This window comes from Fusarium oxysporum, chromosome 1, assembly GCF_000149955.1.
Source record: "Fusarium oxysporum f. sp. lycopersici 4287 chromosome 1, whole genome shotgun sequence".
Taxonomy (NCBI): domain Eukaryota; kingdom Fungi; phylum Ascomycota; class Sordariomycetes; order Hypocreales; family Nectriaceae; genus Fusarium; species Fusarium oxysporum.
In genome coordinates this window covers 3,511,845-3,533,071 of record NC_030986.1, presented here as the reverse complement: position 1 = coordinate 3,533,071, position 21,227 = coordinate 3,511,845, and the positions used below count along the sequence as shown (strand labels likewise).

Sequence of the window (21,227 nt, the reverse complement as noted above, 5' to 3'; positions counted from 1 at the left end):
CTCCTTGTTGAAACATTCAAGCGAGTGGTGATGCGAGCAGGAGAAACTCCGGCATACCTTTACTGGCTTGTTTCATACTCGTCGTTACGAAGACACGGAATCTCGATACGCTGCACGTTTCACGGTCTGGGATTAGTGTCTGTCTTACACAGATTCAAATCCATGCTGCATACGGAGTACTCTTCGGAGGAATTCAAGAACCCGGAACTACATTTTGTGTAAGTCATCAAGCCATAAAGGAGGAAGAAAAAAGAAGATGAATGATTCAAAAGTTGGCAAGGCCGGCTAATACATACACAGACATCAGATCTTCATTTATTCTATAATCAAACCAGGAAATAAATAAACTGCGCATGAATTCTTCAATGTCACAACGTCTTGCAAGCCTACCATGCTGGCATGCTCGCTTGGCCCCTGAATCAACCCTCCACCTCAGTGAGAAAGAGGGGCAGCACGTGTCGGGAACAGGTGTTTGGTGAGGCGGGGCTTGAGTATAACACCCTGAAAGGAGCAGCACCATCGCCAAGAGCATGGAACGCTACCTTAAAAAAGCGTAGGGCAGTGGCGCATGGTCTTGGTATTGTGCATATACTGTCGAAGCGGGAAATGTCCCGTTATAAACCACAACGTTGGATGCCAAATGTTCTGCAACAAGCAGTCTGATATATAAAATAACAGGAACCAACCTAAAGTTAACGGAGGAGGACTAGGATATTGGCTCAAGTGGATTGAAGGGGGCTATGCAAGCGGCGAATTGAAGAGTGACAGTATGATGAGAAGGGGGAAGATCGTCAGACAGTTATGCTTGACCTAGGGGCAGAATGCGGTTTAAGCCTAGGCGCGGTGCTTGGCTTTGATGGTTGTGGGGAGAAGTTTGGACAGTATGTGGAGGACCGTCGTCATCACAGGCCCGCACGAGCTTGAATGAAGCTGATGGATGCCGCCAAAAACCCCCATGGCCACGGTGAGGGTGGTGGGTTAGGTAGTGCACCTTGGGCTCCCCCTGTGTTTGCTTCTGCCGCCCAAAGCTTGTTTGGAGAAAGCTCCCCCTGCCAGACCCGAGTCCGAAACGTCCTGACCAGACACCCTGGTTCGTCTGTCGCGGTGACGGTACGGTACGGTGCAGTTCATCAGCACTGCCTCCACGGATGCGCCCACCGGGGACCTGGGATCGACGCGAAGAGGGAGCTTGGCTTTGAATTATGAATGATGGTGGAAATGAAGCAAGCGCCATCAACTCGTGTGATGGCGATAGACTTCTGGCTCATCTTGTCGAAAAGAGAGTCTTGAGTAGCGAAACATGGCATCAACCGATCCAAGGCCCCTCGCCAGACATTGGCCAGACGAGATATTCTAAAACACCCCTGGCAAGCATCGTCATTCAACGCCGCTGCCGATAGACTACAGAAACAACGTGCCTGCCGTGCCTCCAGCTCACTGCATTGTGCTGCAGCTGCAGGGTGCATACATATAGATACATACATAACATCAACAGTCACGCTCCGCCCGCATTTTATTACATTACATGCTCAGGACCCCTCTCATCCATCCTTGGGCCTTGGACCACGCCGTCTAGTGAATATAAGCTAAGCTAAAGCTACCTTACCTGTTTGTTACCCGGCTTTCTCTGTCTCTGTTTTAACTTCATTACATCCGCAACCTCTTCCCGTTTTGAAGCTCCACCCTCATCTCTCTCCCTGCACCTCAGCTCAACCACTTGTCAACTGGTTGTCTTTGATAATTAGCGCAAGCGCTCAGTTTCTTGAAGAACAAGATCAGGTCTGTAGAAGACGCAGTTACCGATACCGAAGGCATTTGTTGCAATAAAGGTGCGCTCTTTATCTCATGGTGCCCCTCTTGCCCTCCTCACTCTGCATAATCGTTGCCTATAAGCGCGCGCCTTTCTACGCAACGACGCGCGGCATCTTGATCACAGAGACTAGTGACCCTGATGCCGGGGAGGTTATCGAGGACTCTGTTTACTCTCTGTGGATACGATCCTGTGCAAGCCTGTTCCTCTGCGGCGCATCTACAACCATTATGACAATCTTTGTTTTAGTGGTCTATCGTGAACAGAAGCTGACGTCTGAGCTAGAACCCACGATCCAATATGTCTAAGCTTTTCATTGGGTTCGTCTCAAGCCTCTCTTGCGGCTGTCTCATCTGCTAATTCCATTCAAGTGGCCTAGCATGGCACACAGAGGAAGCTACTCTGCGTCAGAAGTTTGAGGAGTTCGGCCCTGTCGAAGAAGCTGTAGGTAACTCTGTTCCTTTCTTTCCTTCAAGCAAAGCGCTCTTAGTTCTGCATATCTGTGGCTCTGATGCGGGTGTTTGTTGGACCATAAGATCACTTCTAACGATGGATATGGAAAGGTGGTGGTTAAGGACCGTGATACCGGCCGCAGCCGTGGCTTTGGATTTGTGCGATACACCCAGGAGGGCGATGCTCAGAAGGCCATCGCAACCATGAACAATGTCGAGTACGAGTCACTTTTGTTCCTTGTTTCATGGCGGATCTGCTATCTCATTCTAATACAGAATCTAATCATATCCAGGTTTGACGGACGAACCATTCGAGTTGACAAGGCATCCGACAATGGCCCCCGAGGCGGCTTCGGCAGAGGAGGTGGGTACGGGCGAGGCTTTGGGGGACCAGCTCCGTACGGAATGGCTCCGCCTGGACACGGCTACCAAGTCCCTGCTCCGAACATGTATGCGCCTATGCCTTATGGCCGGGGATACCCTCCTCCCCAGCAAGCCTACGGCGCTCCCCCCCAAGGTACGCTGAGAATGAGGCACGGAGGCAATCCATAACAATGCTAAATTACATATAGGATTCATGCCTCAGCAGCAGTTTGGGTACCCTGATCCTTCTCAAATGCCTCCCCAGCAACAACACCATCAGGGTGGAAGGGGATATTAGTTGACGTAACTTGAGGCCGGAGTGGAGTGCGTCACATTGCGCTCGAAACGTTATCGATGGGGCCTTGAGGATTGGAATTTCAATGGCGGTTGACTTCGATGACTTCGGGCTCCTGGGCTTGCGGATTCTTTGTACGACTGGATGATAAGGTCAGGCATTGGTGAGCATATTGAAACGCAGAATTATACCCAGGCACTTCGGTTGAGGCGTGGTTTTTAGGGGGCATGGCATGGCATTTGGGCTGGTATGGTTTGCCATCTTGACACGGCCGTTTTACGAATGAACCTTGTGCGAAAAAATGATGAGGGATTGCCTCGATAGGGCAAGAACAAAAATGCGAAATGGCGCTGCATGCGACCTGTTCCTTTTGATTACGTGTGCTTTGATACGTGAATACCGCTGGCTAACCGAGACTGAACTTGGTGAAAGTTGTGGAGCGATGGCACGAAGCATGAGGATTGGCATCTAACTGCTCATTATAAGTATGCTACTCATCATGAGGATCTATCGTCTATTTATATGCGCTTGCTGAGATGTCTGTGTATTTGATGCATTGTCCGTTTCTTAGTGATGTGGCTCTTCGATCTCCTCGGCTTCTTCAGTACTGTGCTTTTGTTGATGGACTGAAGTCGTTGGGTTGAGGAGTTTAGTTTCATCCTCACAATTCTTCTCAAGTTCCCTGACACGGCGGGCCAGATCATGGATGTGATGATCGCCACTATCGGGAGCAAGCTCGCTGAGGGCGGTATCGAGACTCAACAGGTAGTCTTTGTTCAGGCCACTGGGCCCTTGACTGCGGAAGATGTGCTCGGCGAGCTCCTGGGGCTCCTGGGGGCCGACAAATTGCTCATTATCTGGAGTGCCGATGTAGACCAGAGTGCGAATAGGGGGGGAGCCATCGGCAGGATGGAATGGAGCGTAGTGAATGGTGTAGCCGTTGATCTCGCGAATATCGAGATACTCCTTGACTTCGGCTACTTTCTCAGGAATGATACGGTATGCAACCCCCCAAACTCGCTCTGGAGCAGAGTCGTGACTATCAGTTAGCTGTTCCCAGTAAGATCTCTCGATTAGAGTGACGACACGCCCGGGGGCCTCAGGAGTGCCTCTATGGTCCTCACTGTGATCGATTTTAGTTAGAGTTTCACTTCGGTTGTTTGAAGGCATACCTAGCCTGGAAGGCATGTTAGCGAAGGTATTTACGATATGGGCAAAAAGGTGTTTTACCTGCCAGAAACGACGAACATAGCCATCTACCCATCCAGGAATTCTGAGGTCTAATAAGTAAGATCAAGTGTCAGCGGAAAGGCCGTTGGTCGTGTAAGACGGGCACTGGTGATTTACCGAAGTGTGGCGGAGGCTTCCATATCAAGCTTCTGTAAATGGCATTAATCACGGAATAAGAATCTGCTGTCAGGAAGGTCTCGGCATACCCGTATCCATATAACCAGAATTCGGAGGGTTGTGACGAGACTTGATCGGGCATTGTGAAAAGGACTATAAGTTGGGAACATTAATAATGCCGTTTTATCTGTGTAGACGCCAACTTACTCGGCAACTGTTTAAATCGGATGGCTGGGCTTGAGAGTATACGAGATGATCCGGCTGCTAATTGATATTGACGAAGTGACTCTCACAAAGGAATGACTCTTGCCGAGTGTCTGGAGGATCTCAAGATCCAACCTCGACCTAGGTATAGAGATTAGATTGAAGACGTACACCTAGTGGAGGTATATCGTGTCTTGCCCCACTGATGAGGTGATGACCACTAAGAATGAGAGGAGGCTTGTAAGCAGGGGTCAGAGAAAACCATAGAACAATAATGGAACAAATTTCTCCTTCTCCTCCCCTCCAAGACGACAACCATCAACTCCGCGCCTCCACTGAGATGCTCATTTCCAGTGGCTGAGGCTTTTCTCGGGTTCAAAGTGGCTGATTACTCTCTTTTTCGCATCGACGTCATTGGATCTGGTGACCCACATAACGGACGGGACCGCTGTTGCCGTGTCCGAGAACCTTACCCAAGGGTCCTTTCTTCATCTGGACTGTCTATCAGACCCCGAAAATGAAAGTGAGGCCCTATGATCTTCGATGCTGATATCTAATTTTAGCTCTCCAGTGAGCATACCTCCTGTCTCTCTTAAAGCCTCCAGGACTATTTGCGATTCATGTATAGTAGTGAATTGACTATCCGTACGTACCTAGTATACGCGGACTGAAAAATTCCCTAGAAATATAGGGTCCCGACGCCTTGGCGCGGAAGGACAAGGAGCAAGTCAGGCTTTTTAATCCCAGCGCTAGTCTCATAGCTATCTTCCCTGTCCCATATCAGATAAGGTCACGGCATTTTATACCCGATAACGAGGGATGATATGTATCGAGTGTATACTGAGTCTTTTCATCATTGTCAATGACCTCTTCTTCAGCTAGGCTGAACTCTAAAACCTGTGCTTGCTGTACAAGTGAACAATCATTCCATTGACATATCAGTCAATTGTACTTGATTGAGTCATAAGAAGTGAGGACAAAAACTCCGAATCTTGTCTTACCCAAACATTCCCACTATCAAGACCAACTCAGCCACGCTCTTGTGCTCTGTTCTCACCCTGCGCTCCACCAACCGAACGACACTGCCCCGCGCTGGAGATTCCCCTGGCCTGGGGTCAATCACTGTAGGTAGTGCAGTCACATAAGGTACGTAGGCCAGGTAGGACAACTACTAATTAACTGTGTGGCCTTCCAGTTACTTCTTCAGCCGCGCACCAAACCAACTCAGCCCAACCTTCAAAACCCCCTTCACACGCAACATCTCCTTTCTCTATCCTTACTTCTTCATAAGCCTCCCTTTTCTTCTGAGTTGGAACCGGGAAAAGAATACCCAAATCCCGCATTCATCATGGCCTATAACCGCCCCTACGACGAGGATGCTCTCCCTAGGTATGTCCCATGCTTCAGCCAAACTGCCCCTCGTCTCCCCGCGCATTTGTCCATTGCGGCTCTGCGATTGCGGCTTGAAGCTATGGGTTGACACACGTCACGATGCAACACAAAGCTGACCATGTAACTTACACAGGTTCGCTGAGCCAGAGCCTGTATGTTTGAAATACACGCACCGTTAACGTTATCACAACGTCGAGCAGCTTAAACTGACACTGCGCCTTTCAGAAACCAGGACAGTCTAGGACACCTGCCCCGCAGCAACACCCTCCTCCTCAGCAGCAGCACCAGCAGCAGCAATATGCCCCTCAACAGCAGTATCACCACCAACAGCCTCGATACGACAAGCCTCTACCTACCCAACGAGATGCGCGATCCCATTCCCTAGGTCAAGGTGCTTACGGCCATATGTCGCCGCCTCCAAACCCTGGTGGTGCCAGACCACAGGCTCATAACCGCCCTGCTCCCAACTCACGACCTCCTCCCTCGCCTGGTATCGATGGCAGTGGTTCAGACCCTTCACTTTTGCCCCTTTTCCGCGCTGTAGACAAAGATGGTAGGTTCTTCCGATTCAAGAATACATCATAAACGTGCACGGCACATCGACCACGTTCATAGCAGTTGCTGACTACTCCCCGGTTAGGTACCGGCCACCTTTCCGAGAGGGAACTTTCTGCCGCCCTTGTCAACGGAGACTGGACCGCCTTTGACCCTCATACCGTCCGCATGATGATTCGAATGTTTGACTCCGATCGAAGTGGCACCATTGGTTTCGAGGAGTTTTGCGGGCTGTGGTCCTTCCTGGCTTCATGGAGGACTCTATTCGACCGATTCGACGCCGACCGCAGCGGCAACATCTCTCTATCCGAATTCAACAACGCACTTGTCGCTTTCCGATACCGACTAAGCCCCCAGTTTGTTGAGTTACTCTTCAACACCTACGATAAGAGGAATGAGGGAGTCATGAGTTTCGATCTCTTTGTTCAAAGCTGTATCTCCCTGAAACGCATGACAGACGTGTTCAAGAAGTATGACGACGATCGCGACGGCTACATCACCTTGAGCTTTGAGGATTTCTTAACGGAAATCCTTAAGCAGCTCAAGTAGGCGACATAAAAACGCGAAGGCTGAAAGATTATACGTCGGAAGCCAGCACCGAAGCTAAACTAAACATTGAGATCTCTAGTTGTCATGTGGATTTGATTTTTGCATCCTAAGGGAAGGGAAAGGCCATGCATATATGTTGGAGTGGAATTTACGATAGATACAGCCCAGACTGGGCGGTTGGGGAGGTGTTAAGATGTGATAGCATGAACCAAAGATACCCTAGGTCGAGTCTCCGGATCCTGGCTTAGAGACCGAAACTTACCTTGACATCAAACTTGAATTATATTGCTTAGCATGTTTCTTTATGACCATTGCGATTTCATTCGACACGATGTCTCAAAGCACAAGGTTGGCGCAGCCTCGGCTTCTCAGTAGCTTAAACCCAGCTCAACCAAGAACAAACCCAAATGCTTCGACTTGGGTATGACGAGCGCTAAGTGACGCTCGTTGACGCTGAAGGCTTGCCCTAGCAAAGAAGTTGTTCTTTTTGTTGCTTAGATATAATTAGCAGAGGTGAATCCACAATAGCTTTATGTATGGAGTAGTTCTTCCAAGTATTCCATACGACATTTCAGATGTTTCAACCAGAATGACATAGCAAATGAGCTGGCGAGTCGTCACGAGTCGTCAGAGACAATTGAGCTCTAAATGTCTGCAAATACCAGAGTTCAACTATGAGCACCCACACCTTACCTCCACAATACTGCCCAAGTCATTGATCGTCATCTGGCTTCGCCATCGGGAAGACTGGGAGAATGTTAAAAACTATCACCTTGAGTTCAAGACTGGCTCAGAAACAGTTATGGTTACCGAATTTGCAGATACGTCTTATATTGTCTATTACGTTGTTAGTTTTCCTCACTCAGCTGTCCTTGTTCTTCTGCCAGTAGAGTTACATGACATGCGTCATGTTACTAGTACCATCCTATGACAACAAGCGAGTTGTATGGTATGATGAAACCGCTCCTAGCCATTGCAAATGCGACTTGAATATTCTCAGCTATTAAAGTGTGATCGCTCAAGTGGAGTAAAAACCGTGTCCGAGAACGTGTTTCTATTCCAAATCAACTAGATATATCAAGGCGATGCTACTGGCGAAGCCTCGATTATCGGGATAAAGTTAAGCGAACAAGAACGGTAAGCAAGGCGAAGGTGTCCTTTGTTGTTGAGACCAGATGCTGGCAAACTTTGAAGTGTGTAGACCTGAGTGTATTGGATTAGACATACAAAAGGGTCGGTAAACCGTAAACATCAGCCAAACCAGTTCGCATACTGGTAGAGCCAGGAACAGGCTGTGGCTACCGTGGTAATTATATTTGTCCAGTACACCCATCAGGTGAAGTTTTTAGCCGATAACCGTTGACTCTGTTGACATGGATATATATACCTGTTCCAAGGTTGTTGCTCTTTTTGACAGTCATGGGACCAGCCTGACTTGATCCAAGCTTACACTCAAGGGTTGCAACCTAACAAGGAATGCATTGTTTACAGCTCTTGGCCGTCACAGCTCGTGTTTTGGGGCTGACCTGAGTAAAAAGTTAGACCGTGTACTGCAAAGAAGATTCCAGTGCCATGGTCAAAGTACCCGGTGTGCCTTGGATCTTTGTGTTACCACTTATAGCATGCATATAATTGAAAGCTCAATCGCTCTCGCAGGTCGAGCAGCTACCTAAAAGAAGCAGCGATATGATGGTCCGCTTAAGAAAGTCGGCCCCCACATGGATATGCTCACCCCTTGACAGAGCTAGAGCTACAAACTCTCGACCTGTCCCAAACCCACGGAGCTGTCGACTTGGAAACTGTGGTGTAAGATATCAATTCAATTCCGCCATCCAAGCAACTACTGTTATTATGTTAACCAAAGGCCTGAGCTAGGCCTTTTTCTGTATTCGATCAGTGCAACTGAACATTTGAAGGTTCTGTTAACGATTGCTGCTGGGGTAAAATTCGCAGTGACCCTGTTATGGCGCGGGGTCACCGCCTTCACAGGGTCTGGAAAATAAAACCGGACTTATCGACCTCGGTTCCTGCAACGCTGGTTGGTTGTATGGGCTATCGTATCGAGCCCTCGCAACGCTGTCTTGCTTTGTCTACGGAGTAGGCGTATTTCGAGTCTGTTCATGCACCTTCAGCTGGTCCTGCAGATGAGAGCTACAACCTGCCCCTTCTTCCGTTTTCGCCGCAACGTGACAAAGCTTGGGTGTTTCAGACATCAAAATTCACCGCCTTCCAAGTAGATGTGAATGGCATAGCGTGCGTTACTCTGAGTCGAACAATTCGGTCGAGGTGGAAGACCCTTTAACGGACTGGCTGCGCACGCCCGCCGGTTCCGTGCTGTAGGGCGACAGGCGGTATCCCCTGGCTGGTGATGTCACCGTCTCAAAAGACCCGGGAGTGTGGTGACAGGGCTTGCAGGCGTTTAATTCTCCATCGTCTCTGAAGCTCTCAATTGTCCGTATATCACTGGGTCCTTTGCAGCCCGCATTCTCTCAACCCCATTTTGTCAGTTACCAACTGTTCTTGAAAAGACAATATGCTCCTTGAGGCGTAGATGGGATACCCCTGAAGCCAAAGCGAGGTTTGAAATTTTGGTTGGCGTCGACGACTCCAATGCTGACTCTGTTGACGTCCACACCTGCGTATCGCCGAATCTCAAACGCCACATCAACATTCGCGGTTCCAGCTCTGGATTAGTAGCCGGCGTAAGTGAAGGCTTGAGCTCCAGCTGGTAGTGACGACCGTTCTGTGTAGTCGAGGTCCCGTGGCCGTAGCCGTGGCGAGAGTCATGCAGAGGTACCTATCATGTACATGTGATAACCACGTCCGGAGTTGGCTTAGGAACGGTATCTGTGAGTGGCAGTTGGCCATAGGCTTCGGCCCCGCCGACCCTGGTCATGTTTGACATGGCCAACCCTTCAGACGCCGGCCTTTTTCTTGCGACATTGATTAGGATCTGTCGCAGCCGGATAATTGCTGAAGCTGATAAAAACAAACAGGAGCTCGAGAAAGAGAATATGATTGGTAATGATGAGAAGGACATGTTGCAGAGAAATGAGAACCTCTGTATGTATTCATGCTATAATCTAACAACTTTATCAGCACTACCATATCAGTAAAAAGAAAAGATCTTCAACAAACCTGAGCAAGGGACCAGTTCCACTATTGGAGCTTCCCCTGCACGTTCTAGGGAGCTTCTGCAACTTTTACAGGCGGCATTCTTTGGGTCAAGGACCTGGTTCTTGACCTCCATCCGTCCAGAGAAGAGCTCCACGCCGGCCACCCCACTCTTCTACTGCCTTCACCCCTGTAGCCCCTCTCGAGTCATTGCAATGGTAGCCAGTTGATTTGTTCGCGCAGCGCTTGGGCCATGCTCTGGTTGAGCTGCTGATGCTTCTGTGCTTGGAAGCTGTGCTTCGCTACTGGATGTTGCAGACGCTTGGAGAATCTTTTTTTGGGAATGACTGTGTCGCTACAGAGTTTGAAAGTCTGCAAGATCGAAGCTTCGCCAGCTTGCTCAAGGAGCCACAGGGCCTTAACCATATCGTACTGTGGCCATACAGAGCCCATGGAAAGATGGAATGGAAGCTGGAGAAGGTTTTTTGCTGCTTCTCTGATGGGCCTAGAAGACTGTTGGACAGCTTCTTGTAGCCGCACCCCCAAAGCTGTGCGTCAATACTATTGGCCCCGGAGATCAAGTCGTTCGAGGCAGCTGAGATCTCCAACAGTGGAGGCGAAGCGCAAGGCATGGCTTTGCAAGCAATGGCATGGCAGTCGGAGGAGGAGCCCAGAGCTCAGTCTGTGGTCCCTTGTCAAGTGAGCAATGAATGGACATTAAACCAGACAGAGTCTTGTTTGTGCGGAATCTTTCGCTACTGGCCTTGATTCTGTTGCCCACACGCCCTCTCCCGCCAGAGTTTTTTGCCTTTAGGTAGTTATTGGTAATTTTTTCATGCCCTCTGATATTTTCCTTGCGCTTACCTTTTTGTGAGCTTCCTTGTAATATTAGATATTTGTGCAGTTGTCGCAAATATCTGGATGTTGGTGTTGGTGATATGTGAGCAAAGTATATTGAATACCTACCTACATATCTAGGTCCAAGGTCGGCGAAAGCTCTCATCCAGGTCTTCGAGCTCAGCTTCCCTCGGCAGCACCGCACACCACACACTCAACGACTCACACCCTCCTCTTGCCTCTCTCTGGCCGTTACTTTCTTCGCTATTGCGTTGTTGCTCTTATTACTCACTCACACGCTTTACCCAAAAGGCATCTTTGCCTCCCACCTTCTTCCGTCTCTTCTTTTTTTCGACCTCGCAAGCTCCTGTCATCTTTACTTACCTGCACCTACCTACCTCTACTTTCTTCCTCCCACTCACCCTCCTTCCCTCCATACATCCTTCTTTGCAACCCACCTTTTCTCCAAAGAAGCGACCTTCTGATCGAATATTTCTGTTCGCCTCTCATCCAACTTAGACTCTTCAACATACGGTTATCGATATTCTTAACCAGAGATTGGATTCATCGCTCTCCCAGTAACTACCTCCATCACCACCTCAATCGACGCCCCAATCGTGTACACAACCACTGTCGCATAATTGGCCCAATTCGAAACGGTTCCTGTAGCAAAGCTTGCCCATGCTCAAAGGCAGCTCATTCCATTGTCCATGAGCTGCACTTTGAAATGTTACGGTTTTTGCATAGCTTCATTGTCACCAATTGATCGTCTCGTTGAAAGCTCAGCTTCATCGCTATCATCTCTTATCTCGCTTCTCAGTCTCTTATCGCTATAGTACCCCCCGCCAGCAAGCCATCACGTATGGTGGGGTCAAGATGCCGCCTCGATCATCTTTGACGTCGTCTTTCTCTATTACAGACTCCAACAATGAGGTAGTCTGCCCTCTTCGCAACCAGGATGGCTCCAGCTGTCGCAAGAGATGCATTGGTGTAAGTCTTTGGGTATTGCCTTTGTTAGCTGTTCTGTCCTGTCTTGCCCTGCAGCTGGTCTTGAATTACCATCGCTGCACCCACCCACCTTACATCGTCATGTCTTACCACTTACCGCACTTGTTCCCCAACTGAGGAAGCACGTTCCTGTAACACCATGCAACGGTACCCATTCGATTCTAAATGTCCAATTGCAGGAAAAAAGATATCGTTCCATGCAGGAGCATATCCGCCGCGCACACCCCGAGCACTACATCTCGAAGCTTCCAGCTACAGAAGAGAGCTTCTTGTTAATGATTAACACTCCACCATCGGAGCGACGCCCTTTAGATCAGACCTCAGCTCCAAATGCTCAGGGTTTGTCCCACTCTCACTCCAGCCTGCCCCCGCCCATTGACCACCTTCAAGGCTTTCACGAGCGACACAACTATCATCGCGACGAACCGAGTAATCCAGGCACTCCGCGCCTTCTAGATGATTTCAGTAATGGCGGGCCGGTTTCTGGCCCAATGCTTGGCACAGCCAGTGCCGCTGCTGCCCTAGCCGAACTTCATGGCGTCAAGAGTGAACGCGACATGGATTTGGACGGTGTGAGTGAAATGCCCTTAAAGAATTCAAATCATCGCCATCCAGGGCTAATGATACGTAGGATTATTACTCAGACATGGATGTTCGACGTAGGCCACGGACATCCATCGAACTGCCGCCTCTCAATCTTTCCAATCATGATATTACTAGCGACCCTTATTCATTTGCCAAATCTAATAGACAGCGCGACTTTCTCCCTTCCATTCTGGCAAACTCACCACCTGGAAGATCCTCAACGCTCCCACCTCTTCAGCGTTCTGTGGGGCCTAATCGGCCTCGCAAGCAGTCTGTTACAAAGCGAGGAAGAGAGCCTCACCACAAAAAGAAGAACTCTAAAGGTTCTGCAACTGACTGGCTACGCCGAATTCAAAATGAAGAACGATATAGACCAGGTAATGATCGGAAGGCTTTGTCAGCAGAACCATCGGCAGACTTCGGGAAGCGGTGGGAAGATCTTATCGATGCAGCTGATCAAGCCGCTTCTGCTGCTGGTGATATTGACGAAGACCGTACTCCTGTATGTGCATCTGTTGATGATATTCACCTTTGCACTGTTGAATTGACTAACAGGCTCTCAGGTCCCTCAGTCTCCTGTTTCAATGCATAGATCATCGTTACCGCCCTTTTCCCACCAGCCTCAATTCCAGCCGGCCAGTTATCAAGCTTCGCCTCTCCAGCAGGCACTCACGCCTCCATCATATGGCCAGGATGCTGTAGAGCCATTTCCATCCGTGGAGAGTGGCGAAAGCGGCGACAACTTTCACATGGGAACCCGGGGGCTTTCTGATTCGTCACCAACATATTCGGCCCAGAATATTCAGATATACTGCGCTGCCTGTCAAGGATTCTCTCTACTCAAGGATTCGTATGCATGTACCGAATGTATCTGTGGCCTGTGCCCAACTTGTGTGGAGGTTCTCATGACAGAGCATGGAGCAAGAAGGAAGTGTCCCCGCTGTGCTACAATTGGCGGGCGGTTCAAGCCTTTCCAGCTCGACATTAGATAAAGGGTTTTCCGGAACTCACATTCCATTACATCGATCAAGATTTAACGCATGGGGTTCTCTGACGGTTAACATTACATTGGGTTTGGCGTTCTGGCATATGACGGAAGTCAAATGATCTTGCACATGAGCAAGACGGAAGGCGAATTACGGCACGGGATCGATACCTATTGTGCCAAGCGACTGAATGTTCATTCATTTCAATGTTGGACCTTGCCCTGCACACTAGGGAAAATTGCTATATATGGGACTTGGGTAAAGGAGTTTTTGCTAAGTGGTTTTTCTTATTTCATTGTTTATCTTCTTGCGACTACACAGAGTTGGATGTCGGGAGCTTATCATTGAGGTTTTCTTTTTAGGACTGTTTTCTTCTACATGGTCAGATCACTGGATCAAAATGCCCCCACCACTATCGATCGTTACAGACTAAGTAGTCAATATGAATATGAATGCAAGTGTTCAACGGAATTGTTATGGTTACACTTACAAGATTAAGATGTCGTTTATAATTGATTATCTTTCATCATAAGGTGATGCGATGTGTGCAAATCCTTAACTGGTACAAAGGAGCTGCAAAACCAGAACCATCCAACGCCACAGATAAAAAAAAAAGGTCATGCATAGTTCAACGGTCCATACTACTTCTTCCCTTCCTTCTCTTTCTTCAATAATAGATCTCTCATCTGAGCTCTAGCGTTACGGCTGCCACCAAGTTTGGGGCCTTTGAGTACTTCCTCGGTACCGGCGCGCGTTGTTTGGTTCGTTGCCTTCTTTTTGCGAAGCTGTCGTTCTGCTACATCCTCAAGGAATTGCTGCCGGAACTCTTCGGCGAGCCGCGCATCAGCGGCGCCATCCTGATCGGCAACTACAGTGCGGCTGTTTTGTTCTGGAGTCGGTTCGTATAAGTCGACTAGGAAATATGATTTAGTAGCTGATTTGAGGAACATGGACATCATGGACATACGTCTTGTTTCATGAAGGATCTCGTCAACGATCTGATCTCGTTTGAGGGCGTCACTATCTCGACGGTTTCGCGGACGCCATGGCTTGCCATCCCTTCTAAGTCTAGGCTTCTTGGCTCTTGGTCCGCCGTCTGTAGCACTATCTGCCTGAACAGCGTTCTCACTTCGAGCAGAGTGGTCATCGAGATTGATCTCCATCAACTGGCCCTGCATTACTGCCCGTCCACTCTCGTGGTTTGTTGTTGTTGCAGAAGGTTGCCGAGCCGGGTCTGATGTAGTCGCTGGTAAAGTGTTCTGTGAGCTATTTCCGCCCGCACGATTATATAGTCGGGATTCTATGTAATCCATCCTTGAATGATTAGTTATTGCATGGTGAGAAAGGAATGACGAAGACGGTGGTCCTCTACGTACATATGCTTTTCATTAAGATCTGTCAGTCTACCCGTCTGGTGAGTAAATCGATCTGCAACTCCTTTCATAATGGGTTCGTTATTCGAAGTATAATCTGCGTCGTGTGGAATAAGAGCACGCTCGTTGTTCATATCATCGTCTGGGCGGTTTGTATTTCGAAATGCGACACCTCCAAGCCGAGCTCTTCGCGCGTTGCGCAACTTGAGCGCAGCAGCAACAGATTCTCCTTCATCTTGGGCGCGATCTGATGAAGCCTTCCGGGCGAACTCATCACTGGGTTCTGATGCAGACGCAGTAGGAGGCGATTGTATTGTTTCTGCGACAGCGGCGTCATCTTCCTGGACGCGTTGGCGATAGGCCTTTCGTTTTTTGCCAGCGCGGAATCGGACCGGCTCTGTAGCCGGCTCCGAGGAGTGGGCTTCCATAAATAATTCGATGAGTCTGCGCGCGGGCTCTGTAACATATGATATCTTCGCGTCGCAAACAAGGGATGAAGGTGTTGATTTAGTCAGTGGAGATACGCACGAAGTTGATAAGTGACATCAGTGGAGGTCCAGAGCTTATCTTATCAACATTAACCTAAACTCAGCGCCCAGGCACCTTCCTTCCACCTTGTAAGCCACCTATAGAAGCCAACTTATCCGCTAGATGGCAAGCAGTTGACATAAAGGTTAGATCATATCTCGCAGGCGATGGAAATCATCGTGTTTCCATATTTATCACTGATTGCTAATAAGCCCTAGCTCTTCTCCAACCCTTTCCAAGCTTCAAGCTTAACTTTTATTCTACAATAACCTTAGTATCTATCACCTATTAAACTGTGACTCGCCAATATGTCGAAACGTGTGAGCCATCTTCCACAATGATTATAAAGCCAGATCTAACCTTCTAAAAGGTCTATTTTGCCGTTGAAGGACGTGTCCAAGGTATGCCTATCTCTATCATACTATGTAGTATTCACTCGAACTGACGTCATCCAGGTGTTGGTTTCCGGTATGGTTCTCTAAGATAACAAACCCCGAGGCATCGCATCTAATGCATAGCAGGTATTTTGCTCAGAAGAAGGCCCAAGAGTACGGAGTGACGGGATGGTGTCGAAACACGAAGGATGAAAAAGTGCATATAAGCCCCCAGCAAGATGACATTGGCTAATATAGAGCTTTCATAGGTCGAGGGCGAGGCTCAAGCCAGTGAAGAAATTCTATCCAAATTCTTCAAGGATGTAGACAATGGCCCAAGATCTGCTCGCGTGGTTAGAGTTTCCCAAGAAGACCGGCAAATTATCGAGGACGAGAATGACTTTGTTGTTACTCGTTGAGAATTGGTAGTAACGAGACGTGACACAAAACCTATGTAACAAAATCATGATAAACGTCCAATACTTCAATCAGTTTGTTCTTCTATAACCTGTGTTTCCAGATAGGAATGCCGGAATATCATCTACTCGTATATACGATCAGAGCGTGGACAGAAAGGGGTTTCATCAAGACGAACATCACATGTTACCATGCCTTGATTGTCTAAGTACTGACATTCATAATTGAAACTAAGTATCCTATCCTATAATACATTTCAAGTTACGCTAAAAGACTGCTCAGGGAAATATATAATATTTTTGAATTCTTTGTAAGATAACTTCGTGCATTTTAATTACTCCAAGTTATCCCTACTTACATCATTCAAATCACAGTATCCACGTGACCATTATCGGCTTCCTTATCTGAGCCTGAGTTTCCTGTCGCAATAAAAAGTCCAACCATTGACGGATAACTTACAAGTCAACACAATGGCGGAGGATCGAGAGTACGATGGGTATAACCCAAATCCAAAGAGGAGACGACTTGATACACCTCGACAAATATTTCAAAATGATTCGCGCGCCTCAACTCCCCACAGGGCACAATCGCGTTATGCTTCCACACCACCCCCCCGAAATATAGGACCGACCGAGGAGGATTCGAAGGCGTTAGACCGAGACTGGTACGGAGGTGATGAATTTGGTGGCCACAGTTTTGGAGATGAAGCCCATAACCCATTCGCCTCCTATGACACCTGGGAAGGACAGCAACAGGAAACCGCCCGACACGAAAAGATGACTAGTCGTTTCGACGCGCGACGAGACCAGAGGAACCGAGAGAATGACGCCTGGGAAACGAACCGAATGCTGCAATCAGGCGTCGCGCAAAGACGGGATATGGCATCCGACTTTGTTGACGATGACGAGTCGACCAGAGTTCATCTTCTGGTACACGATCTACGCCCACCCTTTCTGGACGGACGGACTATTTTCACAAAGCAACTAGAACCAATTCCAGCCGTCAAAGACCCTCAGAGTCATATGGCGGTTTTCAGTCGCAAGGGTAGTAAAGTTGTGAAGGAAGCAAGGCAGCAGAGAGAACGTCAACGGCAGGCCAAGGAAGCCACAAGCATGACCGGAACGACTCTTGGAAATATTATGGGTGCAAAAGAGGAAGACGGCGATTCTGCACTACCAGTGCCTGCTGAGGATAACGCCGAACCGAGTGAGCGCAAGGGTAATAAATTCAGCGCACATATGAAGAAGGCCGATGGCGCGAGTAACTTCAGCCAGAGCAAGACCCTACGGGAGCAACGGGAGTATCTGCCCGCGTTTGCAGTACGTGAAGACCTTCTCAGTGTCATTAGAGAAAACCAAGTTGTCATCTGTGTTGGCGAGACAGGTTCTGGCAAGACGACACAGCTGACACAGTTCCTACAAGAGGATGGATATGGAAAGACCGGCATGATTGGATGTACACAACCGCGACGCGTGGCTGCAATGAGTGTAGCTAAGCGTGTTGCTGAAGAGATGGAGGTTGAGTTAGGAAGCACAGTCGGTTATGCGATTCGCTTTGAAGACTGCACCAGCAAAGAGACAGTCATCAAATACATGACTGATGGTGTTCTCTTGCGAGAATCCCTCAACGAGCCTGATCTGGATCGATATTCATGTGTCATCATGGACGAGGCCCACGAGCGTGCCTTGAACACAGATATTCTGATGGGTTTGTTCAAGAAGATATTACAGAGGCGTCGCGACCTGAAGCTCATCGTCACATCGGCCACCATGAACTCGAAACGCTTCTCAGACTTCTTTGGTGGTGCACCCGAGTTCATCATTCCTGGACGAACTTTCCCAGTTGACGTTATGTTCCATCGGTCTCCCGTCGAGGATTATGTGGACCAGGCAGTGCATCAAGTGTTGTCAATCCATGTTTCAATGGGCGCTGGCGATATTCTGGTGTTCATGACAGGCCAAGAAGACATCGAGATCACTTGCGAGCTTATCCAAAAACGACTTGATGCCCTCAACGACCCCCCAAAGCTGAGTATCTTACCTATATACAGTCAAATGCCCGCAGATCTGCAAGCAAAGATTTTTGACAAGGCTGCCCCTGGTGTACGAAAATGCATTGTTGCCACCAATATTGCTGAAACCAGTCTGACGGTCGATGGTATTAAATATGTCGTGGATGCTGGTTACTCCAAGATGAAGGTCTACAATCCGAAAATCGGCATGGACACGCTTCAGATCACGCCCATCTCGCAGGCCAACGCTTCGCAACGTTCAGGACGAGCCGGTCGAACCGGGCCTGGAAAGGCCTTTCGACTGTACTCAGAAAAAGAGTTTAAGGAAGATCTATACTTGCAGACTATTCCTGAAATCCAGCGCACGAATCTTGCTAACACTGTCCTGATGTTGAAATCTCTCGGCGTCAAGGACCTTTTGGACTTTGACTTTATGGACCCTCCTCCACAAGACACTATTACAACGTCAATGTTTGATTTATGGGCTCTTGGTGCACTTGACAATCTCGGTGAACTTACTGATCTTGGAAGGAAAATGAGTGCTTTCCCCATGGACCCCTCGCTGGCCAAGCTTCTCATTACAGCAGAAGAATACGGCTGCAGTGAAGAGATGATTACCATTGTTTCTATGCTGTCCGTGCCAAACGTTTTTTACCGACCAAAGGAGAGACAAGAAGAAGCCGATGCTGCCCGCGAGAAATTCTGGGTGCATGAGTCAGATCATTTGACATACCTCCAGGTTTACACAAACTGGAAGGCCAACGGTTACTCCGACGGTTGGTGTGTTAAGCACTTTCTACACCCAAAATCTTTGAGGCGAGCCAAAGAAATTCGTGAACAGCTTTTGGATATTGTTCGTATGCAAAAGATGGAATTGACAAGCTGCGGAATGGACTGGGACATTGTCCGCAAGTGCATTTGCTCGGGATACTACCACCAAGCAGCCAAATACAAAGGCTCAGGCGAGTATATCAACCTGCGTACCAACCTTGGTGTACAGCTGCACCCAACAAGCGCATTATATGCAGGGCACCCACCGGATTATATCGTTTACCACGAGTTGATCCTCACCTCGAAGGTATTATGTTTCGACAGTGACAGCCGTGGACCCCCACTGGCTTGCAGATCTCGGTGGTGTCTTCTACTCAGTCAAGGAAAAGGGCTATTCGGTTCGAGATAAACGAATCACTGAAACAGAATTCAACCCGAAAGATGGAGATTGAAGCCAAGATGGCTGATGACAAGCGGAAGGACGAAGAAAGGAAACAGATGGAAGAAGAGCGGACTCAAAAGAAGAGCAAGAAGATAGGGGCAGACGGTAAGAAGTTTGTAACACAAGGTGCAGTCAAAAAGCCCGTCATAAAGAGACGCGGTAGGGGGTTTTAAGCGGCGCCTTGGATGAGTTTCTAGTATTCTAGCCTAAGCTTGGTTACTTGCAGCTCTATTTAGCAAGCCATTTTAGGCACATGGCCATATCTTACTAAATCATAAAATAGTTCTCACTTGCCTTACTTCTTAATATCATGATATAAAGGTAGTAATCTTGTAATAACATCTTGACAAGCCATATTGATACTAATAAGTGATAGTTTCTTGCACTCTCAGGACAAGCTCCTGGAGCAAGAAAACTTCAGACCCTAAGACCGGATGCCAGAACAAGCTCATTAAAGAGTCCCTTAAGCTTATGCCAACTAACCTAAATCTTCTTATCGGTATAGGATCGAAGTCCTAAGATTTCTCGCCTCCCCTACCTTAGGCACCTTAGCCAAGGTCCCCTAGTGGGTTGGCCTCTTATCGATAAACCCCACTAGAAATTTTGGGAGAAATTTATCTGGGCGCCCACCTACCGATGCAAGCTGGACTTTCACAACACCATTTTAGGATACCCAGACAATCACCATGTCTTCCATGATTACAGCCGCGCAGTGGGTCCCTAGGGGCTTCGCTGCGCCTTTTCCTCAGAAGTATACCCTGGACGAGGCAGAGTTTGAGCGGATAGCGGAGCTTGCCAAGCTCCAACTGGACGACGCCCAAGAGGATCTTGAGGAAGCTGAAGCTGCGCAGAAGGGCGCAAAGGCTAACGAGACCGAGGACAATGAAGAGGACTCAGAGATGAAGATTGATGAAGACAAGCCAACCGAGAAGACAGAGTACGTAACTAACAAATATCTGAGAAGTGGAGGACAGAGACTGACTGAAGGCCTCAGGATCAACCTTAATGATGATGACCTAAAAGAATATGATTTGGAAAACTACGACAACGACGACGGTGAGGATGAGCCTGGAAACGGCGAGGGCATGGGCATGTTTGGTAACATCAAGTCGCTGGCCTACTACGAGTCGAATAAGGACGACCCCTACATCACAATTGATGCCGACAAGGAACAGGAGGATGAGGACCGGGAAGAGCTCCAGATTCTTGCGACTGACAACCTTATCGTGGCTGCCAAGGTGGAAGACGAGATGGCGCACCTCGAGGTTTTCGTTTACGAGGATGAGGCTGATAACCTTTACGTCCACCACGACATCATGCTCCCGGCCATCCCTCTGTGTGTCGAGTGGATCGACATGCCCGTCAACAAGCCCGGTGCAGAGAAGGACTCGACAGGTAACTTCGTCGCCGTTGGCACAATGGACCCCGATATTGAGGTGTGGGATCTGGACACCATCGACTGCATGTACCCCAATGCGATCCTCGGCCAGGGAGGCAACGAGGAGGAGAAGAAGTCAAAGAAGAAAAAGAAGAAGTCCAAGAAGTCCAACGATGAGTACCACGTTGACGCTGTCCTGTCGTTGGCTGCGAACCGCAAGCATCGCAACCTGATGGCTTCAGCCTCTGCCGACAAGACGGTCAAACTGTGGGATCTCAACACGGCAAAGTGCGCCAAGTCGTATACTTATCACACCGACAAAGTGTGCTCACTTGCGTGGCACGCGAACGAGCCTACCGTTCTGCTTAGCGGTTCTTACGACCGAACTGTGGTGGCTGCCGATATGCGTGCGCCAGATGCGAAGCCTCCCCGATGG

General features: G+C 48.7%; 10 protein-coding genes across 25 annotated transcripts in view; 7 read left to right on the top strand and 3 right to left on the bottom strand.

The window, feature by feature from the left end:
• Positions 1-1,212: 1,212 nt before the first annotated feature.
• On the top strand, positions 1,213-2,923 carry FOXG_00610 (uncharacterized protein; the record flags this gene model as incomplete). Its single annotated transcript, XM_018377084.1, has 6 exons — positions 1,213-1,829; positions 2,096-2,130; positions 2,182-2,254; positions 2,374-2,480; positions 2,556-2,779; positions 2,835-2,923. The coding sequence occupies exons 2-6, from the start codon at positions 2,111-2,113 to the stop codon at positions 2,921-2,923; spliced, it is 513 nt and encodes a 170-aa protein (XP_018232744.1). The 5' UTR covers positions 1,213-1,829; positions 2,096-2,110.
• Positions 2,924-3,040: 117 nt separating this feature from the next.
• FOXG_00609 (cation transporter ChaC) lies at positions 3,041-4,940 on the bottom strand. Of its 3 annotated transcripts, XM_018377081.1 has the most exons (6): positions 4,475-4,940; positions 4,357-4,420; positions 4,268-4,299; positions 4,151-4,200; positions 4,093-4,097; positions 3,041-4,043 (listed from the first exon to the last, which is right to left on the bottom strand). In XM_018377081.1, exons 2-6 carry the CDS (start codon positions 4,407-4,409, stop codon positions 3,488-3,490), a joined length of 696 nt encoding a protein of 231 aa, XP_018232741.1. In that variant the 5' UTR covers positions 4,410-4,420; positions 4,475-4,940; the 3' UTR covers positions 3,041-3,487. The 3 variants fall into 3 exon arrangements, with proteins under 3 accessions (XP_018232741.1, XP_018232742.1, XP_018232743.1); XM_018377083.1 differs by having other exon boundaries at positions 3,278-4,097; positions 4,475-4,614; XM_018377082.1 differs by having other exon boundaries at positions 3,041-4,097; positions 4,151-4,299.
• Positions 4,941-5,264: 324 nt separating this feature from the next.
• On the top strand, positions 5,265-7,609 carry FOXG_00608 (uncharacterized protein). Of its 9 annotated transcripts, none has more exons than XM_018377074.1 (5): positions 5,265-5,595; positions 5,667-5,860; positions 5,997-6,015; positions 6,089-6,416; positions 6,504-7,609. In XM_018377074.1, the coding sequence occupies exons 2-5, from the start codon at positions 5,820-5,822 to the stop codon at positions 6,965-6,967; spliced, it is 852 nt and encodes a 283-aa protein (XP_018232734.1). In that variant the 5' UTR covers positions 5,265-5,595; positions 5,667-5,819; the 3' UTR covers positions 6,968-7,609. The 9 variants fall into 9 exon arrangements, with proteins under 9 accessions (XP_018232734.1, XP_018232733.1, XP_018232738.1 ...); XM_018377073.1 differs by having other exon boundaries at positions 5,265-5,599; XM_018377078.1 differs by having other exon boundaries at positions 5,997-6,416.
• Positions 7,419-10,873, bottom strand: FOXG_17907 (uncharacterized protein). 2 transcript variants are annotated; one of them, XM_018397917.1, is made up of 3 exons: positions 10,106-10,873; positions 8,553-10,050; positions 7,419-8,493 (listed from the first exon to the last, which is right to left on the bottom strand). In XM_018397917.1, exon 1 carries the CDS (start codon positions 10,711-10,713, stop codon positions 10,384-10,386), a length of 330 nt encoding a protein of 109 aa, XP_018232730.1. In that variant the 5' UTR covers positions 10,714-10,873; the 3' UTR covers positions 7,419-8,493; positions 8,553-10,050; positions 10,106-10,383. The 2 variants fall into 2 exon arrangements, with proteins under 2 accessions (XP_018232730.1, XP_018232729.1); XM_018397916.1 differs by having other exon boundaries at positions 7,419-10,050.
• FOXG_17908 (uncharacterized protein) lies at positions 9,753-10,083 on the top strand (the record flags this gene model as incomplete). Its single annotated transcript, XM_018397918.1, has 3 exons — positions 9,753-9,863; positions 9,964-10,030; positions 10,067-10,083. 3 exons carry the CDS (start codon positions 9,753-9,755, stop codon positions 10,081-10,083), a joined length of 195 nt encoding a protein of 64 aa, XP_018232731.1.
• Positions 10,703-14,950, top strand: FOXG_00607 (uncharacterized protein). Of its 4 annotated transcripts, XM_018377071.1 has the most exons (5): positions 10,703-11,908; positions 12,106-12,265; positions 12,317-12,498; positions 12,558-13,013; positions 13,075-14,950. In XM_018377071.1, the coding sequence occupies exons 1-5, from the start codon at positions 11,795-11,797 to the stop codon at positions 13,501-13,503; spliced, it is 1,341 nt and encodes a 446-aa protein (XP_018232728.1). In that variant the 5' UTR covers positions 10,703-11,794; the 3' UTR covers positions 13,504-14,950. The 4 variants fall into 4 exon arrangements, with proteins under 4 accessions (XP_018232728.1, XP_018232727.1, XP_018232726.1 ...); XM_018377070.1 differs by having other exon boundaries at positions 12,106-12,498; XM_018377069.1 differs by having other exon boundaries at positions 10,703-12,265; positions 13,075-14,348.
• Positions 13,729-15,461, bottom strand: FOXG_00606 (uncharacterized protein). Its single transcript, XM_018377067.1, has 4 exons — positions 14,874-15,461; positions 14,465-14,811; positions 13,988-14,410; positions 13,729-13,926 (listed from the first exon to the last, which is right to left on the bottom strand). The coding sequence occupies exons 1-3, from the start codon at positions 15,296-15,298 to the stop codon at positions 14,139-14,141; spliced, it is 1,044 nt and encodes a 347-aa protein (XP_018232724.1). The 5' UTR covers positions 15,299-15,461; the 3' UTR covers positions 13,729-13,926; positions 13,988-14,138.
• A 24-nt stretch (positions 15,462-15,485) lies between these two features.
• On the top strand, positions 15,486-16,433 carry FOXG_17906 (acylphosphatase). Of its 2 annotated transcripts, XM_018397915.1 has the most exons (6): positions 15,486-15,543; positions 15,617-15,718; positions 15,769-15,799; positions 15,854-15,866; positions 15,920-15,989; positions 16,042-16,395. In XM_018397915.1, exons 2-6 carry the CDS (start codon positions 15,707-15,709, stop codon positions 16,189-16,191), a joined length of 276 nt encoding a protein of 91 aa, XP_018232723.1. In that variant the 5' UTR covers positions 15,486-15,543; positions 15,617-15,706; the 3' UTR covers positions 16,192-16,395. The 2 variants fall into 2 exon arrangements, with proteins under 2 accessions (XP_018232723.1, XP_018232722.1); XM_018397914.1 differs by having other exon boundaries at positions 15,486-15,718; positions 16,042-16,433.
• Positions 16,434-16,582: 149 nt separating this feature from the next.
• Positions 16,583-19,706, top strand: FOXG_00605 (adenosinetriphosphatase). Its single transcript, XM_018377066.1, has one exon. It carries the CDS (start codon positions 16,660-16,662, stop codon positions 19,378-19,380), a length of 2,721 nt encoding a protein of 906 aa, XP_018232721.1. The 5' UTR covers positions 16,583-16,659; the 3' UTR covers positions 19,381-19,706.
• A 393-nt stretch (positions 19,707-20,099) lies between these two features.
• Positions 20,100-21,227, top strand: part of FOXG_00604 (uncharacterized protein) — a gene marked incomplete at both ends in the record, with an annotated part of 1,521 nt that continues 393 nt past the window's right edge. Inside the window, 2 exons of the mRNA XM_018377065.1 lie at positions 20,100-20,350; positions 20,408-21,227. Coding sequence (XP_018232720.1) covers positions 20,100-20,350; positions 20,408-21,227 — 1,071 coding nt within the window. The remainder of the gene's footprint in view (positions 20,351-20,407) is intronic.

What these genes read in the sequence shown, in the direction of transcription:
- FOXG_00606 (XM_018377067.1), bottom strand. Translation starts at nt 15,298, where the DNA reads ATGGAAGCCCACTCCTCGGAGCCGGCTACAGAGCCGGTCCGATTCCGC. An exon ending in GATCTTAATGAAAAGCATAT is followed by an intron (nt 14,812 to 14,873) that starts GTACGTAGAGGA and finishes TAATCATTCAAG; the next exon opens with GATGGATTACATAGAATCCC. An exon ending in GATCCTTCATGAAACAAGAC is followed by an intron (nt 14,411 to 14,464) that starts GTATGTCCATGA and finishes CATATTTCCTAG; the next exon opens with TCGACTTATACGAACCGACT.
- FOXG_17906 (XM_018397914.1), top strand. An exon ending in GAAACACGAAGGATGAAAAA is followed by an intron (nt 15,990 to 16,041) that starts GTGCATATAAGC and finishes GAGCTTTCATAG; the next exon opens with GTCGAGGGCGAGGCTCAAGC.
- FOXG_00609 (XM_018377081.1), bottom strand. Translation starts at nt 4,409, where the DNA reads ATGCCCGATCAAGTCTCGTCACAACCCTCCGAATTCTGGTTATATGGA. An exon ending in TTCTGGTTATATGGATACGG is followed by an intron (nt 4,300 to 4,356) that starts GTATGCCGAGAC and finishes TGCCATTTACAG; the next exon opens with AAGCTTGATATGGAAGCCTC. An exon ending in GAAGCCTCCGCCACACTTCG is followed by an intron (nt 4,201 to 4,267) that starts GTAAATCACCAG and finishes CTTACTTATTAG; the next exon opens with ACCTCAGAATTCCTGGATGG.
- FOXG_17907 (XM_018397916.1), bottom strand. Translation starts at nt 10,713, where the DNA reads ATGCCTTGCGCTTCGCCTCCACTGTTGGAGATCTCAGCTGCCTCGAAC.
- FOXG_00605 (XM_018377066.1), top strand. Translation starts at nt 16,660, where the DNA reads ATGGCGGAGGATCGAGAGTACGATGGGTATAACCCAAATCCAAAGAGG.
- FOXG_00607 (XM_018377068.1), top strand. Translation starts at nt 11,899, where the DNA reads ATGCATTGGTGTAAGTCTTTGGGTATTGCCTTTGTTAGCTGTTCTGTC. An exon ending in GCGACATGGATTTGGACGGT is followed by an intron (nt 12,499 to 12,557) that starts GTGAGTGAAATG and finishes AATGATACGTAG; the next exon opens with GATTATTACTCAGACATGGA. An exon ending in TTGACGAAGACCGTACTCCT is followed by an intron (nt 13,014 to 13,074) that starts GTATGTGCATCT and finishes ACAGGCTCTCAG; the next exon opens with GTCCCTCAGTCTCCTGTTTC.
- FOXG_00608 (XM_018377074.1), top strand. Translation starts at nt 5,820, where the DNA reads ATGGCCTATAACCGCCCCTACGACGAGGATGCTCTCCCTAG. An exon ending in CCGCGCTGTAGACAAAGATG is followed by an intron (nt 6,417 to 6,503) that starts GTAGGTTCTTCC and finishes CTCCCCGGTTAG; the next exon opens with GTACCGGCCACCTTTCCGAG.